General features: G+C 38.3%; 2 protein-coding genes across 3 annotated transcripts in view; both read right to left on the bottom strand.

Annotated features, from left to right (window-relative positions):
* LOC137984992 (armadillo repeat-containing protein 8-like) overlaps window positions 1-8,370 on the bottom strand; it is a 34,230-nt gene extending 25,860 nt beyond the window's left edge. The window contains exons 1-9 of one of the 2 annotated variants that reach the window (XM_068832377.1): window positions 8,292-8,370; window positions 8,140-8,213; window positions 5,635-5,789; window positions 4,529-4,588; window positions 4,093-4,190; window positions 2,734-2,826; window positions 2,194-2,350; window positions 1,100-1,190; window positions 801-864 (exon numbers count right to left, since the gene is read on the bottom strand). In XM_068832377.1, coding sequence (XP_068688478.1) covers window positions 801-864; window positions 1,100-1,190; window positions 2,194-2,350; window positions 2,734-2,826; window positions 4,093-4,190; window positions 4,529-4,588; window positions 5,635-5,789; window positions 8,140-8,213; window positions 8,292-8,312 — 813 coding nt within the window. In that variant the 5' untranslated portion in view covers window positions 8,313-8,370. The remainder of the gene's footprint in view (window positions 1-800; window positions 865-1,099; window positions 1,191-2,193; window positions 2,351-2,733; window positions 2,827-4,092; window positions 4,191-4,528; window positions 4,589-5,634; window positions 5,790-8,139; window positions 8,214-8,291) is intronic. The other variant, XM_068832378.1, reaches the window with a different exon arrangement.
* Window positions 8,371-8,920: 550 nt separating this feature from the next.
* Window positions 8,921-12,500, bottom strand: part of LOC137984723 (uncharacterized) — a 4,007-nt gene continuing 427 nt past the window's right edge. The window contains exons 2-4 of the mRNA XM_068831984.1: window positions 11,195-11,296; window positions 10,697-10,789; window positions 8,921-10,199 (exon numbers count right to left, since the gene is read on the bottom strand). Coding sequence (XP_068688085.1) covers window positions 10,098-10,199; window positions 10,697-10,789; window positions 11,195-11,296 — 297 coding nt within the window. The 3' untranslated portion in view covers window positions 8,921-10,097. The remainder of the gene's footprint in view (window positions 10,200-10,696; window positions 10,790-11,194; window positions 11,297-12,500) is intronic.

The following is a 12,500-nucleotide window of genomic DNA, read 5'->3' as shown; positions in this document are numbered from 1 at the left end:
TTAGTCGCAATTACGCAAAATTTTCGTTGCAAATGTGTTGTCAAAACAAAATATGAGCCCACAATACTTGTGTTGAAAGAAATCGCTGAAAATGGCGAATGATATCGAAGGAATAGAGTTGTGCATGTAACATCGCAGTGAAATTACGCTAAAATTACGCTATCTTCAGATTGAAAGAAAACTCAAGGCGAGGCGTATCTCTGCCTTTGTAATTGCATCTGCAAATGGTTAGACTCTCTAGTCTTTTCGGATAAGGACGATAAGCCGGAGGTCCCGTCTCACAACCCTTCAATGTTCATAATCCTGTGGGACGTAAAAGATCCCGCACACTTGTCGCAAGGAGTAGGGCATGTAGTTCCCGGTGTTGTGGTCTGTCTTCTGTGGTGTATCATGGTTGGGAGGGTAAAATGCTTGGAGAGGGCCGTAAGTTAGAATACTGTAACAGGTTATTACGTCTCCCTCTTTAAATAAAGATAAAACAAACAAACAAACAAAATAATTTTGTCATTTCTTCATTTATTTTAGTAAAAAGAGCAGCAAAGTGGCAACTGCTAAACCTTTTGTTTCGAAAGAGCGAAGATGAAAAACAAGTTGCAAATTTGCCACTTCTCCAGATATTTTAGTCGCAAAGGGAAAAAATTCAGTCGCAAGGGCGACTGTATTGGTCGCAATTTCAAGCCCTGGTTTCTAACATACATGTATATTAACTATGATTTTTTTTTCATTATTCCCTCTTCAAAATTAAGAAATTAATTAATGCAGTTTGCAGTTACATGTAAGACTGTATCGCAGGTACAAACCTTGATTAAAAGTGAACGATTTTCTTGTGCTGGGATAGCTCCTGCTCTGTGCATGTTTGTCAGACTGTGAAACCAAGTTGAAATAAGAAGACTTGGAGAGATCTCATGTTTTAAGTCTTTGATCAAAACTTACACACCGCAGTCTTGATGGCTTCTCTATTAAAAGGGAAACTGAGGGGATCATGCTGTAAACCTGAAATGTCACTTAGCCTACCATCCCTTGCCTCCAACATCCCCTCCCTCCCTCCCTCAGTTTCTTAGTATGGACCAAGCAATCCAGTATGCAAACAGATACTGACCATTTGGCAGCCCCAAGCTGTATTTCATCTGGCCTGTCTCTTGAGAGCAGTTTGGTGAAGACTTCTATAAGACTCTTGCCTTGGTGTGTTGCTAAAAAGAAAATAAGAGTACCAGCAAACAGCTTTTCAGAGGCAGCTGAATGCACTTTTCATCCTTCATCCTTCCATTTCTCCCATCCTAGAATTACCTACCTTTGGTTTATTTGAGTGTTACCACCCAGGTGGTATGTGGCACACAACAGAGCAAAACTCTGGGCACTAAAGTAATAGTTATCATTGAGAGTGTTCCCTTTACAAGGACAGAAAACAACACACTGACCTCCAAACCTGAATCTTTGGGAATAGTGTTTTGGTACTTTAACATCTGACAGAGTTTGTAAGCAAGGGTTGGGAGGTGGAGACTACTGTTTACAATCATCCTCATTCAAGAAGACTTGAAATTCAATCAATGAAATTCTTTTTATTGGTCGAGCTACATCACGTGTGACCAGTTGTTTTGAAATTAAGTATTTTGAACTGAGTATTCATATCTGAGTGCCAGTTTTGAACTTTGCTCTCCAGATTCTGAATTTCCCTTGGAATTTCCTTGATATATCGCAAATAGTTAGCAATGAACTTTCGTTTTATTATAAAATAAAAATGAAAAGTGAAAACTACCTCAAGTGTTTGATGAATTATTGTTCAGTTATTGTGCATTTTTCATACCCACTTTTGCAAAAGTCTTCAAGATTCCATTCAAATCTCGGAAGCTCCAAAGAGGAATTCAGATGTTCATTTCAGTCTCGTGGATACCTACCGGTCACATGTGACATAGCTCAACTGTAACATACTCTCACCCAAAGAAACACAACTCAACATGGGAATGCCATTCTAAGCCAGTGATAAGAGCAATGACCTCGTGATTCCCCACCCCCCACACCCCCCCCCCCCAAAAAAAAATGGCAAGTAAAATCATCTGGTTTTAGACAGAGTGAAGTCCACTGTAAATGCATTAAACCTCACTCCCAGGAGTCAATGGGTTAATAACTGCGAGGCTCAGAATGCGCAGTTGATGTTGAATTAAAGGTTCCAAACGTGTTTTCATTCACTTGTACCTGATTTCATAGCCAGTGATACGGCTCCATTTTGGAATGACATAGCTGCATAACACTGTAATGCTGGAAGTTGTAATTTAGGAATGTCACATACCAACAGTGACATCAGAGCATTAACTGCTCCCATGTTACATAGCAAGGCTTGGTGTTTAGGACCCTGGTGAAAATGAAATAATAATATTATTATTAATATCATTAATTATTATTAATACCTCATGTTGTTGCTCTTGCCTGGATATGAATCTCATAAAATTCATTGATACCAGTAATAGAGGAGGTTGATGACAGGGAACTGAAGCACAGTAATCAGATAACAAGAACACCCAGATAAACCCCAATAAATACATGCAGGGTTTGATGTGGATGTAATTGGAAAATTGGGAGAGCACTAGAGATGTTCTTGTGCATTTCAAATACCTACCTTAATCAACAATTCAATTATTATTATTATTATTATTATTAGTAGTAGTAGTAGTAGTAGTAGTAGTAGTAGTAGTAGTAGTAGTAGTAGTAGTAGTAGTAGTAGTAGTAAATACTTACCTGGCAACATTTGGAAAGTATGGAGGCTGCGCACTCAGCATTGGAGGATGAACTTGAGAGCAGTTCAATTAACTTTGGAACAATGCTTGGATCCTGTGAAGCAAGGAAGAGAACAAGGCAATAGTGTTGTTGACGATAATCACCGTCAGGTATTTTTATTTTAGGGAGCTTCAGCAAGCAACATTTTTGGGGCAGCAACTGGCTGTGAGATGTCTTCCTTTTTAATTTGTCTGGACACTAACAAATTAAAATTGGACTAGAAAACTCCATCAATAGAACAGATTTTAATTCACTACTTAGAAAGGACCATGCGAAGCTGAACTGACATGGTGAACAGTGACTGCCAAAGGGAAGCAGACACACAAGCAGTGCATAGGACTGGTACTAATACAAGCATACTCATTATAACTACTATAAAATTTCCTTTCTCTACCAGAGCTGATTAGTTTAAAAATAACTATGTAGGACAGACTATTATCCTGGCATGCAAAATGTGCACTTTTGATTTCCATCCGTGAATCAAAAACTATGCGCGTTTAAGCTCCTTACTACATGTGTATGAAAAGTGACTGATTCCATTTGAATTTCTTTTCCTTTATAGGAAGAACATTCACCTTTGGCAGATAAACAACAAAATAATATTAATTAATTAATTAATTAACAGTATAATATGACTCCTTCGTGTGAAATATCCATTAGTTGATGAGGAGAGTGAGATTTTTGCATGAACATCGTGTTACAGCGACAGGTCATATTATTGAATACAATGTGTGAGCCATCAACAACCAAACTAATGGCCAGAATCGCAACTTCTTTATTGATATCCGACGTAATAAAAAACTACAAAAAAAAGGTTTGTATGATACGTAACTAGGTAACTCATTCTATCTAAACCAAATCAAAACGGATGAAAACAATGGAGCATTTATTTATAAGATCAATTGGAAATAAATAAACCAAAACCCTAATGAAATGACAACATTTGAGAACTATCCTGTATTCTGGGCAAACAACGATCGGGAAATGGTGACAAAAATCCACAACGCAAAGGAGAGAACTAGAAGAACTTGGGACACATTTCCCTAGACTGATAGCACTTGTAATTCATTGAACATGACCATTAAATTTACGAAGTTGTTTAAAGCAATGCAATCAACTAAACTAATTTTTTCATTTTCTCTATAGATACAAATTATGTACATGTAAATATACAACCCAAAGATACATGTACCTTGAGTGTGCTAATGTGGTATTTGGTAATAACTTAAAAGGCTATAATAAGCATGTCACTGGCCCTTTGAAGATTAAATAATGCAATCAGACTACTTTAAATAATAATATGCACAAACAGATAATGACCTCAAGAATAGGAGCAGATGGAGAGAGTGGAGATGAGTTGATGGTCCTAAGTGATCTGACTGATGCTTCAACAACTCTTGGATCCGAATGACAAATGCCTGAAAGCACAAAAGTACCATAAAATAAGGAATAACTATTGAACTTTTCAATCAAAGGAAATGATGTTCCGAGAAGAGAGAAATTAATGAAGCCACCAAAATCTATTGAACAGATGGACACCACCACTGCACCGGGATTAGCTTCCTGCAATTTACGAAGTTGTTTTATCACGTGATTCTAATAAGTACTTAATCATGTCACCAAACAACTAAATCCGTTGATTGATGAAGATTCCCTTATGGATTGAAAACTTCTGCTCAAAATTTCTCAATCCTAAACTATGAAACTAAGAAAACCTGTTATGAGATATTCAAAATGGTTTACTTTTAACATATACCTTTCAAGAAAACATCTAATGAATGGGCATCTATAAGAGCAAGAACATTATCTGCAGAGCCTTGTAAATACATGTAGAAAGAGAACAAAAAAGTTAGATTTATTAGATTTAATCAAACCGTGGCTTAGATACATGTCAGAATGTTCAAAAGCTTCTGGGACATAATTTGTCCACTGCAAACTGCTTGGTAAAAGAGGGTATTTCTCGCTAATTGCTGAGTTATGCCCTCTTGTTTTTAAATTATTGATGATGATTAAGTTGACTTTGTTTTGGGTGCTAGGAAAAAACTATGATATATAGACCCAGCACACATTCCATTTAATGCCCTGGGGCCGGTTGCTGGAAGCCTGGTTAGTGCTAACCTTTGGTTAAGAGGTATCAAAACCTATAGGTTTCCATGGTATTTAACCCTGGTTAGCGCTAACCATGCTTCGAGCAACCTGGGCCTGATCAATGGCCCCACAAACTGTGGCAACATAAATGTGTTCTCAATGTGCTTCAAAGCCCCTTTTGGCAAAAGCTTAGTTATGTTGTCATTATCTGCTCAACCTTTCACCAAAACCACATATCTGTCATCCCTGAAATGCCCCCAGTGACAAGTAAAATCATCTGGCATTACACAGAGTAAAATCTGTAAGTGTCTCTTTTAGAAGGAAATGAATTAAAGAGGACAAAGTATTTGAGTGGACAGATATACACAGAGTTACATAGTTACTTAATTGGCCTCTCCCCATCTTGGGACCAATGAAATAAATTCAACAAAATGACAGAACTGAACAACAACAGCAGTTAAGAATCCCAACTGGTTGGAGGTCAGCTGAGAAGTTGAACCAGGGCCTACCAGGATCAAATTCAATAAGTGGTCAGAATGGGTCTTGAACCTAGATGTTTGGAGATCTCAAGGCATTTAGCACACTAACAGCAGAGCCATACTATCTTGTTCAACGTTTCACCTCTGAGACATCCTCAATTCTTAAGTAATATCACCTGGCGTTAGACAGAGTAAATTTTGCAAGTGCTGCTCATTCTGTTAACCACATAATTTAAATCATTTTACAAAAAGGACAACAACTTACTGACATGTACAAGTTTACACTATCACGCACCTCTTGCCAGACTCCCTAGTAATACAATTGATTCCACCACAAATTCAATACCACTGTCATCTTGTAACAGGAGTTCAATGACCTTAGGAATGACATTCAACCTGATGAATGACGACTTCTTGGCTTTGTTGCCAATAACAGCATTTTTTATATTTCTGCAGTTAGATAGAAAACAAAATTAATATTTTTTTGGGAAATAAATTTAGGTGAAAATTATAGAGTTTTGTAAGTGTTGCAAGGGAACCCCAATGAACAGTATAAACTTCCCCTCAACCTGTAAACCCGATCAGACATGATTGTCTTAAAGGGGTTGCGAATGGTAAAATCTGAGACTCGCCGAGAGGCCAAGATCCTAGTTAAAAATCGGAGCCCGAGACTCCTTGGTAAAAAGTTTGGAGATTAAAAAAGGGTAAAAACAAACCATGCAAAAACGAGACTTTGAGACTTATCAAAAACGCTTTAGAGATTTCGAGATCCTGCTAAAATTTTGCGAAACCCACGTTTTTCGAGGTACCATTCGCCACCCCTTCTTAGTACCCCATTGCCAAAAACATGTATTTTCAATATCATACCATACCATACGGAAGTTTTAAAATACATTGTAAAGGCTGTAACCTTCACAATACCCCTAACTGTACTCCTTAAGTAAACACAGAGCTACTGCCTAGTAATCTCAGATTATTGAAGAGTGTTTGACAGTCGCTTTGGAAGCAAAGGAGAAGGGTAGGGAAAGAAACAATCTTATTGGACCGAAGTTTGAGGATACAAGCGTGTATAATTATGTACATCAGATTCTTGAGATGGTTTCAATAAGCACCAAGTAAAGGCTGTAAACTTTACAAGTTTTGTGAAGGGTGAAGCCCGTAAGACTTCCACGCACTAAGTCTTCAAGAACGATTTTTGAAGAGAACATTTACTAATTCAAATCACGTCTCCGTGCTAGAGGCTATCCAAAACGTCTGACTGAGACACTCCTATCAGACATCAAATTCACAGAAAGGGAATCAGCGCTGAAGTAAAGGAATAAAATCCCTCAAGATATCTTGCCCTTTATGACACAGTATCACCCGGCCAGTATCACCCGGCAGTGCCAAACCTTAAACATGCTTTATTCAAAAAATTGGCACTTCATAGAAAAGCAGTCTTCTCTACCGCAAATTTTCAAAGAAAGATGGCATGTGTGACGCCAAAACATGTCTTTAAAAAGTTGGTTCGTGTGTCTGAAACCAGTTTTTATTGACTTCATTGTAACATCAAAAAAGCACCACATTAAGATAACTAGAAGTGGCATTTTGCATATTCATTAGATACCATGAGGACAAAATAATGCAGATTAAAAGGGAATGCTTAAAAATAACAATTCCAGGCAGTAAAGCTCTTAGACACTATCTAAACAACCTAACAATATGACAGACACACCAAATCTATGTCAGAAGCTTGTATAACTTATGAATTATTATATGTTTTGTGAAATCTCGGGGTGCATTTGACCGACCCTATTCCAGAATAAGAATACAAGGAGAGATGATTTAAAACCGTGCACTGTATGTCTGCCATTTTGAAGCAACAAGGATAATAAAGATACCGTAGTTATTCGGTTATAAGGCGCACGGTTTTTTCAAGAAAAATCTGTCTTTGGGTGGCAAGTTAGTGCTAAAATTGGGGTGCGTCTTATAGCCAAGTATTTTCGCGCAACAAAATCTTAAGATAACAATTTGAGAAGAACTTGCAGATTAAACAACACAAGAAAAGGACACTAGTTGTCTATTAAAAATTGACATTCAATTTTTTTTCTGCGTCCAAAAGAAAAACGAGTGCGTCCCAGGACGCAATGACACACTCTGAATGCATCTCTGCGGGACACTGAGTCATAGTCAGCAAACATATCATGGGACATGAAGTTTGAGTGCAGTCCAAGGTTGTGGGTGGTGGTTGGATCAAAGTGAGTTTCAACCCACGGCAGACGTCTCTTCTCCCGTACTCGTCAGCCCAGTGAACGCAAAAGAAAAGAGACCTCAGCTAGCAGGGAATTCTGGGCCACATTACGCCAACAAATGCAAATAATTTAGGAGAAAGCTATAGAGTATGTGCACGGCGGCCATGTTGAAGGACCAAAACAATTAAAGATATTTGCATAAAAATAAAATTTATTCCCCAAAGGAATATCATTCTTTTGTTTCGGTCCTCCAATATGGCCGCCATGCACATATATTCTATTGCAGAACAAGGCGTACAACAAGTTGAGTTCTTGTTATCCAATGACATGAATATAATAAGTGAAACTGAACTGTAATTAAATTAGCCGGTGGTTACGTGAACTGCTGATGCATTATCTGCGATCATGTAAGTAATTGACCGCAAATCAAAGTCCCGAGTTTTCCTTCTTGTTGCTTACAATTTAGTGACCATCGTCCGAAATTGCATAAAAGGATATCAACATCTTACCAGGAATTTGATGAGTCACAGAGAAAGCGAAGCTCCATTATTTAATTATTATCTACTCACGTCACCGCTTGTAGTCTGTCATCTTGATCCGGCGAAGAAAGACTACTCACATAGACCTCATCCGTGTCTGGCTCCTAAATATCCGAAAATGCTTCTTTAGAGACTATACTTAACAGGAATACTTCAGACCAGTTTTATTATTTGATTCTCACCGTAAACACCGGCATTTTCATGGTGAATTATTGACCTGTGGTCTCTCTGTTTAGCAGTCAGCAGATGATACCGAAGGCTCATATATCAATATCAGATCATCCGTCGTGTAGAGAAACACCAAATTTGTACCGAGGTGGGTGGAGAGGGTGTAATACCCGAAAAGCCCCCGCTGAATTTCAGGGGACAGGGGACGTTGGAAGTTTTTTTTTAAGAAAGTAAGACGGTCATCTATTTGCAAGAAAACCCTTTCTGTCTTCAACCAACAAGCATCTGGGCCCATCCAGTGTAACACTAATCCACGAGTATATCGGCATATAATTATCCCTTTGACTCCCAAGAGTGTTCAGTATGTAAATTCTCCTCACGTTCCAGTGAAATGTCAGTCTGATACTGACACCACACACCAGTGGCTCAGTTGTGCTTCAGCAGTACTTCACTTGGAATTGTGAGGATAATTTATATACTGATCACTTCTAGGAGTCAAATTTAAGACCCTAGTGTTGGTCCAGCTGGGGTTCCTAACATATGACCTCCCTCCCTAGTGGTAGTTCTGATGACCCAACCAGTCATGTTCAAGTGTTATTGTTATTCTCAAACACCAAATCATGAGACTGAAAGGACTGGGAAATCTTCATGTTCAAAATCTTCAGCTTTACTCAACTCATGAAATAACTTAACTGCCGCTACAAACTACATCATTCCAGCTACAAACCCTGTATGCCTTACGGAGTTAAAACTTCTTCCATCTTCTGAGGGGATGAAGATGAAAAAAAAAACTATTATGTAACCTTATTTGTGAGGAAAGCACCTGGCAAAAAGCATCTTAATAGTCCTATCTTCACAACCTTCTCCCCTTTTGTCAACAAAATCTTACGTTTTTTCCTCCAACTATCAGTATGCACTAAAGTGTTAGGAGAGCCTAAGATTTATTTCGATTATTTTAAACAATATTGCTATAAAAACTAGTGATAGAATAATTATTGTTTTAAGCTGCCAGATACAGTAAACGCCCGCATATGAGAACCTACAAGATTTTTCCAAGTTAGGCTAAATAGGTTCTTATAAAAATAGTATTTACTGTAGTTTTAGGCTACCTAGGTTCTTAAATTGATTCTTATTTGCACAAAAGGTATCTATCTACTCACTATGATATGGTATGCATGACTGATTTCCTCTGATGAGGACGCCGATACCTTTACGTTTCATACCCATGAAAAATAAGTTTTGAACGAGATCTGTGCAGTTTAAAGTGCAATTTGTTCCAGTCACCTGTTTAATTTTTGGGTCTTTCTGCAGGTACTGGAAAGTATTGTGTTTTTGGTCACTTGGGATTAGTCTTTATTTGGAATTGTTTTGTTTTCTGTCTTTTGTTTCATTTGTTTTACGTAATTTCTGCTCCAGTACTTGCAGAAGCTGCCATTTTTAGGCTAACCTGTTGTTGTGTAAAGAGGGGGAGGGGGGTGTTTACTGTAATCAACTGGCCTCTCTAAACCTTTCACTTGATGGACCAAATGTCATGCACATGGGGTGTGGACTATCCATGCAACTGCCTCCCCCCTTCCAACCAAGATGTTATACGATGCCTGTTGACAATTCAGATTCTATGGATACTATTTCAAATTGCCACTGGTGCACATTTGTGGCTGCATGGTTCACATTTTGAAGTTTTGGAGTTGGGGTTTTATATATTAAAAAAGAAATGGCAATCTTTGAGCATCCGCAGTATGTAAACCACACAATGATACACCATCATCTGTCATGGCAAGCCCTAATTTTCAGCCAGCACGTCCATCAGTGTCACTAAATCAAACTTCATCTTCATTTAACAGCATGTTAGGAATTCCATTTTTGATGGGAAACTTTCTTCCTGTCTCTGGACAGACTAATGAGCCTTCCTCAACTTCTACCTACAAATAAAAAATAAAGGATTTCACTTTTTAGTCAAGTGGAGTATTAGTAGTGGTGTAGATGTGGAGCAGACCTCAGAGTGGCGGAAAACAAAAAGCGAGTAAGACAGTCCAACAGGAAATATAGGTCACCCTGTTTCCATTCCCAATGCCCACTCGAGTCAGATGGATATTTATTTTTGACCCATTCCCTTCCACTGTGGAGCCTGGTTCCTGGCAATCTGCAATGCCATAAACTGATTTAAGCCAAATAAGGGAATATAATCCATGCTAGCCTAAATCAACATAATTATATGGAAATAATCAATAGGTGTCCAAAAAATAGCTGACAATATTGTTAACAATGGTTGGTGCTCCATATGTGGGATAGCATGAATTATTAGCACAAATAAGGTATGTACACAATCTCAAATATTATTTGCCGATGGCTTCAGCCCATTTGCGATCTCAAGGTTTCTGTATGTGCTGAGGGGAAAATGAACATTGCCAGAATGCACCTCTAATAAAACGTGGTGTACTTTCTTCAAAAATTCTTCATCATTTTCGTAGTCTGGGATAACTTCACTTGGCAAACCTTCTGACCTGCCAACCTGTTAATAATGACAATAACAATGATGAGAGTTTATAAACTAGTTTACTACTTCAGAAGTTAATACAGTAGATAAAAATAATCAACCATAAGCCTAGGTCAAAACAACAGTTTTGAAACACCTGTTCTGAAGGTCTGAAAAGTGATTGAACTCATGGATGCATAATTTAGAGTTTTAAATGATCACTCCAGCAAGTTGTTGTGTAGCTTCAAGAAAAAAATGTATCAATTTGGGCAAGTACCAGTAGTGAGTTTTCCAAGGAATAATGAATTGGGAGAAAGGACTGAGAAATATTTTAGCCTTGTACCACTGCTACAATGTAACTCATTATTATCCAGAGTTATTGTTGCATTCTGTATGGCAAAAGCTGTTAGAAAGGATAATCTTTATTTCATTGGTTGTTACCTGTTCAGCTGCCTGGAGAAGAGCAGGCCATTCCACTTTTGGGATCATGCGAGAAATAAACTCCGGATTAAAATCCACTTCATTTACGACAACATTGGCAACCTGGAAGATCAAGGCACCAACCCAATACCACATTTAAAATTAGCCGAGTTCTCTTAATTCCCCTGAGAAAAAGGATTATTTTTTACTTAACCCCTACACTCTTTAATTACTACAAGAAATAAAAAGAAAATCAACCAGCTTAACAACTTAAAAATGACTTAAAAAACAACCCATAGAGGGATGTAGAAATAAGATGAAGCGACCTTAAGTTGGTGACTCAGAGGTTTTCAAGTATTTTGATAAGAATAGCAAATTAAAGGAAGTTGCTGAACTTGCAAGGTTAATAATTATTAATGTATCATTCTGATAAGTGAAGTGCGAAATCCAATAGATGTCTCCACTGTGAAGGAGATAAATTTTAATAGCACAGTGTGCATTGAAGTCAAAAAGTCACCGATTAAATGATGTTTAAAGCAATAATCTTGTTCCAGACAAAAGTTCCAAATGAGAGTTTTCAGGCAAAAACGTGCGGGTCAATGCGAAACGCCGGTGAAGACAGGTTTGATGAATTTGCGTGTCTTCCAATGCTTGTGTAAACAAAAAGGTTTCACGGTGGGTTGAAAGCAAAAGCTTGGCAGCAAAATTATATTTTGTTGAGTAACAGCTGGTCAACAGGTCAAGGCAAAACCCTGATAAAAAGGTTCAAAAATCAAGGTTTGTACATTTTCTGAAAAAACGAGTCAAATTCCCCACCTTCGCTACAACATAATTGGCCAAAAGTATCAAACGCCCCCCACCCTGGGGCGAGTAAAGATAGCCAAAATAACACCCTTTCGACCTTGCTGCACACAATAAGAGTGCAATGTATGAACCATTCACCTTTCATTCAACCATCTCTCAAACACGGCGGAAGTTCATTCGAACGTCTTCTGGATATTTTCCAAGATGGCGGAGTTATTCCAAGCAACCTCATTCCCAGGGCTTTTCCCTCACTACTTGGGGAGGGAAAAGCCCTGGGGAAAAGGTTGATTTCCATCATCATCCAAGATGGTGGGCACGTCAAATTCGCCACCCTGGGGATATGTCATACAATCAAAATCCCTACCCAGGGGACAGACCTCACAGTCAAAGCCCCATATTGGTAGCCTAGGTTAGCTTTTATGAATGTTTAGGATACTTTCTGTATTGGTGAAACAATGACCTGCCACCCGCGACCTGCGACCTGCGACCTGCAAATTAGACCCGCCGCCTCCATCGTGTAAAT

Source organism: Montipora foliosa, chromosome 14 (genome assembly GCF_036669935.1).
Source record: "Montipora foliosa isolate CH-2021 chromosome 14, ASM3666993v2, whole genome shotgun sequence".
Lineage (NCBI taxonomy): Eukaryota > Metazoa > Cnidaria > Anthozoa > Scleractinia > Acroporidae > Montipora > Montipora foliosa.
Note: the sequence above shows the minus strand (reverse complement) of the source record. Positions and strands in the feature narration are given on the sequence as shown.